This window comes from Podarcis raffonei, chromosome W (assembly GCF_027172205.1).
Source record: "Podarcis raffonei isolate rPodRaf1 chromosome W, rPodRaf1.pri, whole genome shotgun sequence".
Taxonomy (NCBI): domain Eukaryota; kingdom Metazoa; phylum Chordata; class Lepidosauria; order Squamata; family Lacertidae; genus Podarcis; species Podarcis raffonei.
Window position 1 is genome coordinate 27,977,446 of NC_070620.1, and position 16,979 is coordinate 27,994,424.

At 48.3% G+C, this 16,979-nt stretch overlaps 1 protein-coding gene across 1 annotated transcript in view; it reads right to left on the reverse strand.

Annotated features, from left to right (window-relative positions):
- Positions 1-487: 487 nt before the first annotated feature.
- Positions 488-16,979, reverse strand: part of LOC128406133 (probable helicase senataxin) — a 237,281-nt gene continuing 220,789 nt past the window's right edge. Inside the window, 4 exon segments of the mRNA XM_053373156.1 lie at positions 488-1,448; positions 1,450-1,589; positions 6,992-7,079; positions 8,816-8,914. Of these exon segments, the coding sequence (XP_053229131.1) occupies positions 1,217-1,448; positions 1,450-1,589; positions 6,992-7,079; positions 8,816-8,914 (559 nt within the window). The 3' untranslated portion in view covers positions 488-1,216.

A 16,979-nucleotide genomic window follows, 5' to 3' on the forward strand; every position in this document is an offset into this window, starting at 1 on the left:
TTACACTGAAGAAGCAGACAGTTGTACCAAAATGTTAATGCTGCTCGAACACTTTGCTGAATAGCATTTTTTGATCTCCTGTTCTATTTGAAGGAAACCAAGAATTAACTGTCAGAGTAGTAGTAGTAATAATGATTTGATCTATATACTGCCCTTTATCAAAAGATCTCAGGGCGATGTACATTAGAAACACATTCCAAAACATCAGTGATAATCATAACAACAGTCCTCTCCAGCCTGCAAACTTCTCCAACCAGATGCTGTCCAGATGTTTTGGACTACAACTCCCATCAGCCCCAGTCAGTGAAGGTTTTGCGCTCTCACATCAGTTTCAGCGTCATACAGCTGGCCAGGGCTGATGGGAATTGTAGTCCAAAACATCTGGAAGGCACCAGGTTAGATTACAGTCTCTCCTGCCAAAGCTCATCTTGCCAGACTGCTGGATGTCAATTTGTCGGGGAGGCTGCAATGTGAGGATGCACTTGGCCCATAAGTGGCAGCAGATCCAATGCAAAAGGAAATCTTCATCTTTTACACTTGCAGAAATCTGCACAAATCACTTCTATGAAATGCCTGCTATGTTCCCTGTTGCAACATTATGTACACAGCGCCTTCTTTTTAAATTATTATCTATAAATATTTTTATCATGTATACAAAAGAATAAAAATGTGAACTAAGAAATAAGTGGTGTCGCTCTCGCCAAATTAAATTTTAGGGCCAGAAAGAAATATGGCAGCAGGAACAACTTCAGCACTCACCCAGGCGTGCTGGCCCAATGAGGGCTGGACATGCTAACCTGAGACACCAGCAAGCCAAACTCTCATGGTGAGCTGTCTGCATGTGACGAGGCACATGTCAGGACACTCACCCCAGGGGCATGTGATTTAACTGTGGCCACAGCCAGGCCTGTTTCACCTCTAAAAGATAAGTTTCTCTACATGCCGTACAAATATACACTACACCCAACATTTACAGTGTGTGATTTCTTGAAGTTTACAGCACAGGAAGCAGGCTGCCTAACTCTCCATGATATAGAAAACAATCACTCAAAATGCATTATCTTTCAGGCAGATGACCTTGCAATCCAGGAAAAGGCTGTGGAGCAAAGTACACCAGCAGCCACAATAAAAGGTTCTGAGTATACGGGAGGGACTGTGGGGCTACTGCATTGTCCTCTGTCGCTTGGCATTAAGGGGGGCCTAGATTTCCAGCAATTCATCTGAGGCCTTCACTTTCATTGCTGGATCTTTTGGCCAGCTCTTGGACAGGTTTAGCCTGTGTAGGAAAGAATGGCTTTAGGGAAGAGGAATCCTGAGATACTGGCAAGGGCCATGCCTCACTGTTTCCTGGAGCAGGAGCACCAGCTGAGTATTGTCGTCCACCAGCTGAGGTATGTCGTCCAGGAGCTCCATGCAACTCAGATGCTGCACTCACCTGTCCTTGTTTGGCTCTGCTGGACTGCCATGGGCTTCAAGATCTTCTTAGCATCACTTGCATAGCAAGGAACATTGTATTTGGCACTGGAGGTCTTGATGATGGCACCTCTTTTCTGAGCATCTTGAATCAAAGCATTCCAATCTTCATTTTCCTACAATGGTTTTTATTTTATTTTAAGAAACAATAAATTATTAGGTCAGGAGACTGGGCAGGTGCGGTAGTGACGGTTTATAAACAAGAGTTGGGAAAATTCATGGATTCAAAGTTAATCCTGCTGCCTCAAAGTAGAGGCTGTTGTAGCTTGCTCCCAGTTCTCTTTTCTTCAAAGGCAGGGACAGGAACCTGGTGACCAAATCAGTCCCCCCCAGCATTCCCAGTCAGCCCACCACCCTTCAACTTGTCAATCCCACCTGCTCCCTCTAAGGAGATTCTTCTAACTTCTGTTGCACTGCAGGAGAGGGCGAGTGTGATTGTGTGGGTCTCTGGCTCCATCTGCTTTTGGAGTATGCCTCTCAACAGCATTCCACAAGGAAAAATGGAGGAGACCTTAGCTTGAAAAAGACTGGCTAAATTAATCTGAAATACTAAAGACCACTAATAATGGGTGTCTGTCGAAATTAGGACACAGAACTTCCTTTGGATTGCACTCACTGGTAAACAGTGGCTTCTGAACACACAACAGAGAATCCCTCCAATTCATTTGTACATAGGCTACAATTATCCTTCCCTCCCCACTGCAGCTATAGAACCACCAGTGACAGAGAAACAAGTATTGTTTAATGCAAGTCCACTAACAACTCTGCCACTTTACAGGAGCAACAGCAAACCATCATCACCAGGACTTCCAAATGGAGAAATCTGGATTGGAGGCCCTCTAGTGGCAAGGTCATTGCAGTACAAGACTGACAAAAGTGACCATAATAAGACTGAGTGCATACGTATGTGAGTGATTGTGATTTCACACAGAAAAGTGGCAGGATGGGAAAGAGGGTGCTGAAGTCTCCCCCACTCCACCTACTTTTCTCCCGACAGGGCTCACTCCCAGTCCAAGAGCCTGACTGGGAGAAAAGTGTCAGGATAGAGAAGAGTCTGATGGCGCAGAAGCAACTGGCATGGTAGAGAACCTGATCCCTTTCTCTGCTTGAAATAAACCCTCCCCACCACACAGTTTGGCATTTTAAAACACTGAGACGAGTGGAGAACTTCTGTGGCCCTCTATATGCTGCTTAACTACATCTCCCACCATCCCTTGACCATTGGCTATGCTGGCTGTGGCTGATGGGAGTTGTACAACATCTGTAGGGCTGTAGGATTCCCAGTCCCTGCCCTTACAGCCTCTCACGAACAACCTTGGTGGATCAGATCAAATGGTCCACCCCCTGAAGTGCCATGCTTGGTCTTGCATGAAAAATAGCAGTGGTGGGGAAGCTGTGTTGTTGGGTTCCAATTCCCACCAGCCCCAGCCAGCATAGCTAAAGGTCAGAAGACGGGAGTTGTAGTCCAGCAACACTGGGAGGCAGCAGAGCTTCCTTAGCTCTGGAATATAGTTGTCAGGGAACTGCCATCAGTGCCGGAGGGGGAGAGAGAGCTCCAGAGGGATCCCAGAGAGCGTCCCGGGATTGGGAGAGGCAGCCCATCTTCTGGGGAAGGGAATCAGCTCAGCTCCAGTGGAGAAGGGGGGCAGATGGGGGAATCTGAGAGGGAGTCACATGACTCCTTGCCGGGAACCAGCGGGGGGAGGAAGGGTCCTCCGCTGCCTACGCCCTCCTTGCGCAGAAGGCTTCCGCGCAGGGAGAGTAGGAGGAGACTGGGTGTGAAAGAACTATGTTGGAAGAAGTTTAAGAAACGCCCACTGACGGATTCTGCCAGCGATTGAGACAGCCACAGGTGAGTGGCTGTCCGGACAGGAAAGGTTCACTCAGGCAACCCAGCCAGGTGTTGGCGCCGGCTTACGCACGAGAAACCCCTAGAACCATTACAGCAATCCGTCAGTCCCTGACGTTGCTTGTGCGCAGCCCCGGAGAGGCAGCACGATGAGCCAAACGGAGCCGGCCGGAGGAACGGAGCAAGAAGCCTTGGTGCGAGGTCTGGTCGAGAGAAACCGAGACCTGGAGGCGCATGTAGCTACCCTGACGGCGCGGCTGGAGGAGAGACGGCCTCAGGATGCACAGGTCAGAGCCACGCCAATAGGGAGGAAGGTTCAGGGGCTGGTACACAAATTTGGTGGAAAGCCCCAAGACTACAATGCATTCCGAACGGAAATCCAGTACGCTTTAGAACTGCAGAAAGATGACTTTGCTGATGACGGGGAGAGGGTGGCTTACATTGTGGGACATCTGCAGGATGAGGCGCGTGAGTGGGTCAGGCCCCTAATGGCGACGCAGAATGATGCATTGAAAGATCTCAAGAAATTCTACCAGGCGATGGACGCGATGTACTCCAGCGAGGTTGAGCAAAGCGTGACACGCCGGGAGCTGATGGGGTGCAAGCAGGGGAGCCAGTCCGTCAGAAACTACTGGTCACGTTTTGCGATGTTAGTCCACAAGCTTGGGTGGGATCTGGGCTCTGAACCAATGCAAATGTTGTTTGAGGGGGTTTGTCCCCTGAAGTGAAAGACGAATTGTCCCGAGCGCCCCACCCGCGGTCGATGGATGAACTCACAAAGACTGTGCTTGCGATCGGTGTACGCCAGGAAGCGCGGGCTCATGAGAAGCGGGAGATAAGAGCGGGACGTTTCCATGACAACTGCATTCCTGAAATGCCGAGGGAGCCTTCCCAGGCGGCGGAGCCGATGGAAATTGATGCAGCGCGCGAAGTTTCAAACGCTGGCGAAGGTCGGAAGAGGGAGGGGAAGGACTGGAAAACTACCAAGAAGTGTTTCCTCTGTCAGCGACCGGGACATTTTGCAAAGGTCTGCCCTCAACGGAAGGCCTGGCAAGGCATGATAGGGGCTGCAGGCCACGATGAGAAGGGGGAGGAGGGGCAGGCGCAGGGAAAAGCCAACGCCTGGCTGCCAACCAGTAGGGCCAGCAGCCAGGCCAGCAACCAATAGAAGTGCCCCAGCCTGACCCTCCCAAGGCACCAATAGCCGTAGAGGTGGTGCTAGAACTCCCAAACGGGCACCCCGTCAAGGTGGAGGGACTGCTAGATTCTGGCAGCTCGTGTAATTTCTTCAGCAGAGACTTCGCTCTGGAGCACCAACTCCACCTGTTGCCACTAGATTTTCCCTTGCAGGTGAACACCATAGATGGCAGGGAACTCCTGGGAGGAGAAGTGACACACCAGACACCGCCAATGCGAATGAGGGTCGGCAGGCACACGGAAACCATTGCCTTTCATGTGGCCACATTGGCAGGACCCCCAATAATACTAGGAATGAGCTGGCTGGCAATGCATGACCCGGTGGTGTCATGGCATCAGCGGTCGGTCACCTTTGGGTCAGCTTACTGCTCAGAACACTGCCCGGGGCGGGGGGAGGAAGGATGGAGCGTACCGGCGGCTGAGCAATTTGTGGAGGAAATGGAGGCTTTACACCAGCAACTCAGGCTGAACTTAGAGCGGGCCAAGGAAGTTTACAAGAGGCAGGCGGACAGGGACCGTCGGGAGGGGGAGGCCATACGGGTGGGAGACCGGGTGTGGTTGTCATCCCAAGGGTTGCCCCTAAAGGGAGGGTGCAAGAAGTTGCAGCCTAGGCGGCTAGGGCCTTTTGAGGTCATGCAGCAGGTGAACCCAGTGGCATTTAAACTCAAGTTGCCTGACAGCATGAAGATACATCCGGTGTTCCACAGGTCCCTACTTTCACCGTACAGGGAGGGGCGGGAATTCCCGGGACGGGAGGGAGGGGTTACCACCCACCCCTGAGTCGAGGAGAGGGAACACTGTAACGAAGCCACGGAAATACTCGATTCAAGGTGGCGAGGTCGCCAGGTAGAGTACTTGGTAGCCTGGGAGGGGGAACCCAGGTCGGAAAACACGTGGGTCCCTGCTGAATCAATCACTGCAGAGTAGCTGGTGGAAGAATTCCACAGTTTGTTCCCGGATAAGCCCAAACCATTAGCTAGATTTTGGGAGGAAGAATTTGGACCCACAGACGACGAAGGGGACTTTGTGGGTTTTCCTGCCTCCGAAGAGGAGGGAGAGGAGGTGTCCGAGGGAGAAGAATCAGACTGGGAAGTTCAACCAGCGGGTAGAGATCCCAGCGGATGGGAGGCTGGTTTTGAATCCTCAGAAGAGGATGACGGCTCCTTTAGTGGATTCCCCGCATCATCGCCAAGGAGAGAGAGGAGGTTGTGTCGGAAAATCGCGCCGGGGGTGGGAGGGGTCCTGGGGAGGAGGTGGATGTCAGGGAACTGCCATCAGTGCCGGAGGGAGAGAGAGAGCTCCAGAGGGATCCCAGAGAGCGTCCCAGGATTGGGAGAGGCAGCCCATCTTCTGGGGAAGGGAATCAGCTCAGCTCCAGTGGAGAAGGGGGGCAGACTGAGAGGGAGCCACATGACTCCTTGCCGGGAACCAGCGGGGGGAGGAAGGGTCCTCCGCTGCCTACGCCCTCCTTGCGCAGAAGGCTTCCGCGCAGGGAGAGTAGGAGGAGACTGGGTGTGAAAGAACTTCTATGTTGGAAGAAGTTTAAGAAACGCCCACTGACGGATTCTCCCAGCGATTGAGACAGCCACGGGTGAGTGGCTGTCCGGACAGGAAAGGTTCACTCAGGCAACCCAGCCAGGTGTGGGCACCGGCTTACGCACGAGCAACCCCTAGAACCATTACAATAGTATTGCCAGTTTAAGCTCAATTGTGGAAAGACCTAAAGTAACCTAATTGTTTTATAATTTATGAAACCTGAGTTTCAGGTTCCTCTGGGCACCCACAAGCGACAGGGCCTTCTCAGTGGTGGCTCCCTCTTTGTGGAATGCCCTCCCTGGGGAGCTATGCCTTTCTCCCTCATCATTGCCTTTCAGGAGGCATTTGAAAACATGTTTGTTTAGCCAGGCACTTTTGGTGGTTGAAGAACACTGTTCCTAGCAATGCTGAGATCACTGGATGAGAGAAAGGTCCCCCCCCCCCCCGATTTTTAATCGTAGCTGTTTTTAGAATGCTTTAACATTTATTCTGTGTGTGGCATGTTTACCACACTGGGCTCATTTGGGCAGAACATAAATTCAATAAATAAGCAAATGCTGCCCAATATTTTCCCTAACACTGCTGATTCAAAATACATAATTACTTACGACACCTTTTGGCCAGCCTGATGCTTTCCAGATGTTTTGAACTACCACTCCCACTTGCCACAGCCAGCAGAGCCAACGTGTGCCCTCTTTTGCAAGTGTGGGCAGAGGGCCCAATCTATACAGGGTACTGTGCTCAGAAAATCCTGTGGGCACCCCTGAATCCTGTTATGCTCTCCTTCCAAACAACCCTATGAAGTAGGCTTGATTTATAGCTTTTGGAGGTGATATGGGGAGTTTGTGTGTGTGTATAAATCCAGGTGTCTTTGGGCCAAGCCCAGGACATCACCATTAACCCTCCACAAAGGTGTTTATTTCTTCTTCCACGTACCATGAGCGTTTGCAGGTGTCCAAGGATGAAGAGACTGTACTTGGCTCGGGTGATGGTGATATTCAATTGCTGCAGACTCTTCAGAAACCTAGTGTCAGGGAGAGGAAGACGGGAGAAGAGTTAAGAACAGAAACCAGCACTTATAGAGAGCCTAAAGAGATCATTAGCAGCCTGTCGTCTGACAGCGAGTCAGAGGCAGGGGGGGAGGAGGATGAGCCTGGAACAAGTCATTCTGTACACAGAGGAAGTCAGGGGCGGGGTTTCCGCAGACTTGCATGCTGGGTAAAAAAGAAGGGGGGGGAGCAGACGCGGCAACTGTGCCAAAGGGGTCGGACGTTAATTGAAACACTGGAGATGTACTTTTGAACTTTGTCATTAAATCAAATAGATTGGAACTGGCCGTGAGCCGTTTTATCTATGCCGGCTCGACAGCATAAAGCCTCTGACACCTAGAGACGGGGAAAAACCCTGTATGTAAGGCTGGCTCAGGATGGGCAGCTATGTCCACAGTGCCCTACTAGCTACCACTGTGGGGTTCAACTAAATCCCTGTTTAAATTTCAAAGGCATTAAAAAAGTTTCAGGCATTCCCACCAAGGAGGAATAAATCTTAAAATCAGTCCATGCTCTGCTTTTGCAATTTCAGCTGCTCCCTACCCGCCACCATGTGGCTTCCGAGCGCAGACACCCCCACCACCATAAAAAAACCCACATGTGGAAAGGAAGTGGGCTGGTGGTGGAAACCAGCTTCATTCCATGTCAGGACCTTCAGCTGCCTATCCAGCACAACCTGTTGGTGGAGTAATACTATTTGTTGTGATTCAGGTGACTTGAAAAACAGAAATGGATCGTTAGCACAACAGTGAATTTTTTTCTCCTTCTAACCCCCCCCCCCAACTTTTAAATAAAATAATAAAAAGAAGTCCAACCCTGCTTGCCTGATTTCAGCCCCTTGTGAGTTATTCCTGACCTGCTCTCGACTCCCACCTTGACACTTGAACAGCAGTTCTTCTGGGGCGCATCTAAAAGCACTGGACCCATCGAAGCCAGGAGCCCTCTGATAGGGGCTCCCCATTTTGTGACCCATCTGAAGCTACAGAAGAGGAGAGGCAAGAGGGTGTCTGCACTCTGCCCTCCATTCTGCCCCAAAGCCCAATGCTTCCTTCTGGCCTTGCCAACCCCTCAACTTCCCTGTTCGCCCACCTCCCAGATATATAGTTCAGTTGTAAGCTGACAAAGTGCCCCTCACCTTCAACACACACTGCACCTCCACTTACAATATGAACTTCTGGCTTCAAGATCTGGCTTTTATTGTGTGCTACCCTAGACTGCCATTAGGTTCCTTCCAGGCAGTCTGACAGAAGGGCACATACACACAGTTTTTGGGTTGTGGGACAGGCAGGCACTTTCACATCCTGCTATTTTTTTCTGGAAGAGCCAGAAGAGTTGCTACCACTGGTTAGAGGCCCCCTCTTCTCCCCCCCCCCCAGCTAGACACAGTGGAAGCCCCCTCCCAGATTCGCCAACATAAGGAATTGTAAATTCATTGGGATAAGGGAGGTGAAATGAGGAAGCTAACACAGCCTTGGCCCTGCCAGAGTGCCACACTTTGGGAACTCCTCTCATAAGATCCCTTATGGGCATCACAGGTGGTCAAGAGTGGAGTACAAGACCACCATAGGGGCTCCAACACCCCTTGTTCCAACCTTGAATTGTGGACAGTGGCCTACATACTTGACCACCCCAAGGATCACATCTTAAGTGTCAGAATTGCCAAGTTGAGGCACCTCAGTTGTCACCTCGCACTATGACAGCAAAGTCTTACCCAACTGATCCTTGCATGCTGTTCACTCGAACACAGGACACAATGATACAGTCCTTCTCACGGCCCTGGAACCCATCCACGAGGTCAACTTCCCCGACTCTGTAGAGAAAAGGAATGTCGTATGGTGCCATCCTAAATACACTTCTCTCTTTACCACCACCACTCATCCCCAAAAGAGAGGTGAAACTGATTGAGAAGGAAACAAACCACACTTTTATGAAGTTAAAGAAAACTCCACACTTCTTGTCTGAAATAGAAAACTGTAAACAGTGAGAGAGCAAGCGAGGGAGCACATGGTAGATTGGAGAGATTACTTGAGTCAGTAGGTGGGCTGTTGCGCCTCACTTTTCTCATATGTAAAATGGGAATATAACCTGTATTGGCAACCATTGGGCTAGAGTTCTGTGAAGATTGCCAAAGGAGGGAGTCAGGCTGTGCCCTGGCCAAAGGCCTGGTGGAACAGCTCTGTCTTGCAGGCCCTGCGGAAAGATGTCAAGTCCCGCAGGGCCCTAGTCTCTTGTGACAGAGCGTTCCACCAGATCGGAGCCACAGCTGAAAAAGCCCTGGCTCTAGTTGAGGCCAGCCTAACCTCTCTGTGGCCTGGGACCTCCAAGATGTTTTTGTTTGAAGACCGTAAGTTCCTCTGTGGGACATACCAGGAGAGACGGTCCCGTAGGTATGAGGGTCCTAGGCCGTATAGGGCTTTAAAGGTTAAAGCCAGCACCTTAAACCTGATCCTGTACTCCACCGGGAGCCAGTGCAGCTGGTATAGCACCGGGTGAATGTGATCTCGCAGCGAAGACCCCGTAAGGAGTCTCGCCGCGGCATTCTGCACCCACTGGAGTTTCTGGGTCAGTCTCAAGGGCAGCCCCACGTAGAGTGAGTTACAATAATCCAGTCTGGAGGTGACCGTTGCGTGGATCACAGTGGCTAGGTCAGGGCGAGAGAGGTAAGGAGCCAACTGCTTAGCTTGGCGGAGATGAAAAAATGCTGCCTTTGTTATAGCTGCAATCTGCGCCTCCATGGAAAGGGAGGTGTCGAAGATTACACCCAAACTCTTAACGGACGGTGCTGGCACTAATTGCGCCCCCGTAAGAGATGGGAGTTGCCCCCCCCATCCCATATCGTCCCGACCCAGCCACAGGACCTCTGTCTTCGAAAGATTTAACTTCAACCGACTCCCACATAACCATCCAGCCACAGCTTCCAAACATCTGATCAGTGTGTCTGGGGCCGAGTCAGGATGGCCATCCATCAACAGATAGAGTTGGGTGTCATCAGCATACTGATGGCAGCCCAGCCCAAAACTCCGGACAAGCTGGGCGAGGGGGGCGCATAAAGATGTTGAAAAGCATCGGGGAGAGTATCGCACCCTGAGGCACTCCACACAGCAAGGAGTGGCGCGATGACAATTCCCACCCCAAGCGCCACCTTCTGTCCCCGACCAGAGAGAAACGAGCGCAGCCACTGAAGGACTGTGCCCTGGATCCCCACGTCGGCGAGGCGGTGGTCCAGGAGTTTGTGATCGACCATGTCGAAGGCTGCTGACAGGTCTAGAAGAATCAGCAGCCCCGACCCGCCTCGATCCAGCTGCCTGCGGAGAGCATCTGTTAGGGCGACCAGAGCAGTCTCGGTCCCATGACCAGCGTGGAAGCCAGACTGGAATGGATCCAAAGCCGATGTTTCATCCAGAAACCCACCAAGCTGTTCAGCAACCGCTCTCTCAATCACCTTACCCAGGAATGGAAGATTCGAAACCGGGCGGTAATTGGATAGATCTAAGGGATCTAATGAAGTTTTCTTTAAGAGCGGACGCACCACTGCCTCCTTCAGTTCCCCTGGGAATGTCTCCGTGCCAAGGGACAAATTGATGATACCCCCCAGGGGGGCCCGCACCTCGTCTGGACACGCTCTAATCAGCCAAGACGGGCACGGGTCGAGAGGACAGGTGGTGGGCTTTCCAGCTCGGAGGAGTCTGTCCACATCGGCTGGGGATATCCGGTTGAAGTGGTCCAATACTGGACCCGAGGACAGTCGAGGGGCCTCCAGTTCCGTTATTGTATCCAAATTGGCAGGGAGGTCACAGTGGAGCAACAGGACCTTCTCCGCAAAAAAGCTCGCAAATGCCTCACAGCTGTGTGTCAAATTGTTATTTAAATTTGGCTGTCCCTCGAGGGACGTTAAAGACCTAATTATACTAAATAATTGCGCTGGGCGAGAGCTAGCGGATGCAACGGAGGCCGAGAAGTAAGACTTCTTAGCCGCCTTCACTGCCATCTCGTAGGTTTTCATAAAAACCCTATAAGATGTTCTTGAGGCTCCGTCGCGGGCACCCTGCCATACTCGCTCTAGCCGTCTGAAGTCCCGCTTCATTTTCCGGAGCTCCTCAGTAAACCAGGGAGCCTGGTTTCTGTGGGGTCACATTAGATTATTATGGGCACCACTCTGGGCAGCTCCCAACAGATTAAAAACAGAATAAAACATCAAACATTAAAAACTTCCCTAAAGAGGGCTGCCTTCAAATGTCTTCTAAAAGTCAGATAGTTGTTTATTTCCTTGACATCTGATGGGAGGGCATTCCACAGGGCAGGTGCCACCACTGAGAAGGCCCTCTGCCTGGTTCCCTGTAACCTCACATCTTGCAGTGAGGGAACCGGCAGAAGGCCCTCGCAGCTGAACCTCAGTGTCTGGGCTGAACGATGGGGGTGGAGATGCTCCTTCAGGTATACTGGGCCGAGGCCGTTTAGGGCTTTAAAGGTCAACACCAACACTTTGAATTGTGATTGGAAACATACTGGGAGCCAATGTAGGTCTTTCAAGACTGGTGTTATATGTCAAAAAAATTCTCTCCCTGGAGTTATAGAAAAGATTCAAAATTTGGGGAAGTGGCAGGATTTAAAGTAAATAGAAATAAAACTAAATTATTAGTCAAAAGTTTGAAGGAAGAAGAGAAAAAAAGAGTTGGAGCAAAATATCGAGATAGAAGTCCATAAAAAGATCAAATATTTAGGGATATGGTTAACATGAAGAAACATAAATATTTACAAAGATAATTATGAAGAAGTGTGGCTCGAGATAAAAAGAAATTTAGAATTATGGAGCAGAATGAACCTCTCCCTGCTAGGAAAAATAGTAGCGGTAAAAATGAATGTTTTGCCAAAAATGCTATTTCTGTTCCAGTCAGTCCCAATAATGGTAAAAGATGATTGCCTTAAAAAATGGCAGAAGGAAATTTCAAAGTTTATCTGGGGGGGGGGGGCCAAAGGCCAAGGATAAAGTATAAGTTACTTACAGATACAAAAGAAAGAGGCGGTTTGGCCTGCCCTCCCATACCTTAAATTGTATTATGAGGCTGCATGTTTGGTATGGATTAGGGACTGGATAAAGCTGGAAAAGCAAGAAGCATTGGATTTGGAAGGTCATGATAATAGATTCGGATGGCATGCATATCTATGGTATGGGAAAGGAAAAGTACATAAAGGATTTTATAATCATATAATTAGGAAATCATTAATGAGGGTTTGGGAGAGATATAAAGATTTAATAGAACAGAAGACACCTTGGTGGCTCTCACCACTTGAAGCTTTGCTGCTCAAGCCACTTGGTAAAAAAGGAAAATGGCTTACATACAGTGATTTACTAAAGGACCGAGAAGGAAAATGGAAGCTAAAAGAGTATGAGGAAATAAAAGATCATTTTCAGAGTTGGTTACATTACAGGCAATTACACAAGATATACAAAGAAGACAACAATAAAGGATTTAGTTATACTACTTCTAGATTTCAAAAGGAAGTGATAGAAGGAAAAGTGAAGTTGCTGAACGGTGCATATAGTATTCTGCTAGAATGGGAAACAAAAGATGAGGTGAAATCGGTCATGATCAAATGGGCACAAGATATAGGACATAATATACAATTTGAAGATTGGGTTAAATTGTGGAGAATAGATTTAAAATTTACAGACTGTTCTCTTTTGAAAGAAAATTATATGAAAGTGATGTACAGATGGTATATAGCACCAGTACAGATTGCAGGAATGTATAAAACCGGGTCAAATGTATGCTGGAAGTGTAAAGAAATAGAAGGGACTTTTTACCAAATCATAGAATCATAGAATCATAGAGTTGGAAGAGACCACAAGGGCCATCGAGTCCAACCCCCTGCCAAGCAGGAAACACCATCAGAGCACTCCTGACATATGGTTGTCAAGCCTCTGCTTAAAGACCTCCAAAGAAGGAGACTCCACCACACTCCTTGGCAGCAAATTCCACTGTCGAACAGCTCTTACTGTCAGGAAGTTCTTCCTAATGTTTAGGTGGAATCTTCTTTCTTGTAGTTTGGATCCATTGCTCCGTGTCCGCTTCTCTGGAGCAGCAGAAAACAACCTTTCTCCCTCCTCTATGTGACATCCTTTTATATATTTGAACATGGCTATCATATCACCCCTTAACCTCCTCTTCTCCAGGCTAAACATGCCCAGCTCCCTTAGCCGTTCTTCATAAGGCATCGTTTCCAGGCCTTTGACCATTTTGGTTGCCCTCCTCTGGACACGTTCCAGTTTGTCAATGTCCTTCTTGAACTGTGGTGCCCAGAACTGGACACAGTACTCCAGGTGAGGTCTGACCAGAGCAGAATACAGTGGCACTATTACTTCCCTTGATCTAGATGCTATACTCCTATTGATGCAGCCCAGAATTGCATTGGCTTTTTTAGCTGCCGCATCACACTGTTGGCTCATGTCAAGTTTGTGGTCAACCAAGACTCCTAGATCCTTTTCACATGTAGTGCTCTCAAGCCAGGTGTCACCCATCTTGTATTTGTGCCTCTCATTTTTTTTGCCCAAGTGCAATACTTTACATTTCTCCCTGTTAAAATTCATCTTGTTTGTTTTGGCCCAGTTCTCTAATCTGTCAAGGTCGTTTTGAAGTGTGATCCTGTCCTCTGGGGTGTTAGCCACCCCTCCCAGTTTGGTGTCATCTGCAAATTTGATCAGGATGCCCTTGAGTCCATCATCCAAGTCGTTGATAAAGATGTTGAATAAGACCGGGCCCAAGACAGAACCCTGTGGCACCCCACTAGTCACTCTTCTCCAGGATGAAGAGGAACCATTGATGAGCACCCTTTGGGTTCGGTCAGCCAGCCAGTTACAAATCCACTGAGTGGTAGCATAGTCAAGACCGCATTTTACCAGCTTCTTTACAAGAATATCATGGGGCACCTTGTCAAATGCCTTGCTGAAATCAAGGTAGGCTACATCCACTGCGTTCCCTTCATCTACCAGGCTTGTAATTCTGTCAAAAAACGAGATCAGGTTAGTCTGACATGACTTATTTTTCAGAAATCCATGCTGACTATTGGTGATCACAGCATTCCTTTCTAGGTGCTCACAAACTGTTTGCTTAATGATCTGCTCCAGAATCTTCCCTGGTATTGATGTCAGACTGACTGGGCGGTAATTATTTGGGTCCTCTCTTTTCCCCTTTTTGAAAATAGGGACAACATTTGCCCTCCTCCAGTCTGCCGGGACTTCGCCTGTTCTCCAGGAATTCTCAAAGATGACTGCCAGTGGTTCTGAAATCACATCTGCCAGTTCTTTTAATACTCTTGGATGCAGTTCATCTGGCCCTGGAGACTTGAATACATCTAGACTAGCCAAGTATTCTTGTATTATCTCCTTAGTTATTCTGGGCTGTGTTTCCTCTGCTGAATCATTTGCTCCAAATTCTTCAGGTCGGGCATTGTTTTCTTTATCGGAGAAGACTGAGGCAAAGAAGGCATTGAGGAGTTCAGCCCTTTCTGTGTCCCCTGTTTGCATTTCACCATCTTCTCCTCTGAGTGACCCCACTGTTTCTTTGTTCTTCCTTTTGCTACGAACATACCCATAAAAGCCTTTTTTGTTGCTTTTAACCTCTCTAGCAAGCCTGAGTTCATTCTGTGCTTTAGCTTTTCTGACTTTGTGTCTACACGTGCTGGCTATTTGTTTGAATTCCTCTTTGGTGGTTTCCCCCCTTTTCCATTTTTTGTACACATCCTTTTTTAATCTTAACTCAGTTAAAAGTTCTTTAGATAGCCACCCTGGCTTCTTTAGGCACCTTCCATGTTTCCGTCTCATTGGTATTGCCTGAAGTTGTGCTTTTACTATCTCCCTCTTAACAAACTCCCAGCCATCATGAACTCCCTTTCCTTTTAGTATTACTGTCCATGGGATCTCACCAAGCACTTCCCTAAGTTTTATGAAGTCGGCTTTCTTAAAGTCGAGAAATTGAGTCCTAGTATGCTTGGCTGCTCCTTTCCGCTGTATAGTAAACTTCAGAAGAGCATGATCACTCGCGCCTAATGATCCTTCCACTTCTACCCCACTAACCAGGTCATCAACATTGGTTAGGACCAGATCTAAAATGGCTGTTCCTCTTGTTGCTTCTCCCACTTTCTGGACAATGAAGTTGTCTGCAAGGCCAGTGAGGAATCTGTTTGACCTTATGCTCTTGGCTGAGTTTGACATCCAACAAATATCCGGGTAATTGAAGTCCCCCATTACTACTATCTCCCTTCCTTTTGCATGCTTGGCCATCTGTTCCAGGAAGGCATCATCTATGTCCTCCGTTTGGCTTGGGGATCTATAGTAAACTCCCACAGTGAGGTCACTGTTATTCTTCTCTCCCTTAATTTTGACCCAAATGCTCTCACTTTGGCTTTGAGGTTCTAAATCTTGGATCTCTTCACAGGTATACACATCCCTGACATATAACGCCACTCCTCCTCCTTTCTTGTCTGGTCTGTTTCTCTGAAATAGATTGTATCCCTCCATTATTACATTCCAATCGTGGGACTTATCCCACCAGGTTTCAGTGATTCCTATTATGTCATATTTAGTTTGCTGTACCAAGAGCTCAAGCTCATCTTGTTTATTTCCCATGCTTTGCGCATTAGTGTACAGACATTGAAGTCCATTAATCATTCCCCCGTGTCTCTTATTTAAGGATTTTTTCCTCCCACCACTAGGTCTGCGTGCTGTTTGCTCCATTTGGTCTATGACATTTGGATGATCATCTTCATCAATTGATAGACTCCTACCTTCAGGAGCACTGTCTCCCTCCCCCACATTAGTCAGTTTAAAGCCCTCCTGATGAGGTTTCTGAGATTTTTTGCAAAAACATTCCTCCCAACCGTTGTGAGGTGCAGCCCATCGCTTGCCAGAAGTCCATCTTCAAGAAACTGCATTCCGTGATCTAAGAATCCAAACCGTTCCTGTTTACACCATTTGCGAAGCCAATGCGGTGGGAATGTAGAGAAATTAAAAATTTGGGGGAAATGATATATAATGAGTTGAAGAAAATGTTTAAATTAACATTTGTAAAAAAACCAGAAGCACTTTTGTTAAGGATTGTAGGGAAAGACCTGCCAAGGAAAAGAAATAACTTATTTATGTATGTGACAACAGCGGCAAGAGTCTTGATTGCACAAGGATGGAAGAATGAGGAAATCCTGACAAAAGAACAGTGGCAAGAGAAACTGATGAACTATGCAGAACTGGCGAAATTGACATGCAAACTACGAGACAAGGACAACTGTGACTTCAAAGAAGAATGGGAACCTTTTACAAATTACCTAAAAAAACAACAAAATGAATTGGACTCCCTGGCAGGTTTTGAATAAACACACACAAATTTATTGAGGGATAACATAGAAGATAGATAATATAAGGATGTATACAGTTTTATAATATGCGAAAGTTAACACTGGATGAGAAATCAGAGAGGAGCTGAGGGAAGTCGTGGGGGGAGGGAGGGAGGGAGGGAGGGTTTGTTGGGGAGGTGGGAGGGAAAAAATGGGGGGGGATAAGGAAGATGGTTTGTTTTGATAATTTGCTATGTTAAAATTGTTAATAAAAAAAATTCAAAAAAGAAAGAAAGAAAAAAAGACTGGTGTTATATGGTCCCGGCGGCCACTCCCAGTCACCAGTCTAGCTGCCGCATTCTGGATTAATTGCAGTTTCCGGGTCACCTTCAAAGGTAGCCCCATGTAGAGCGCATTGCAATAGTTCAAGCGGGAGATAACTAGAGCATGCACCACTCTGGCGAGACAGTCCGCGGGCAGGTAGGGTCTCAGCCTGCGTACCAGGTGGAGTTGGTAGACAGCTGCCCTGGATAGAGAATTGACCTGTG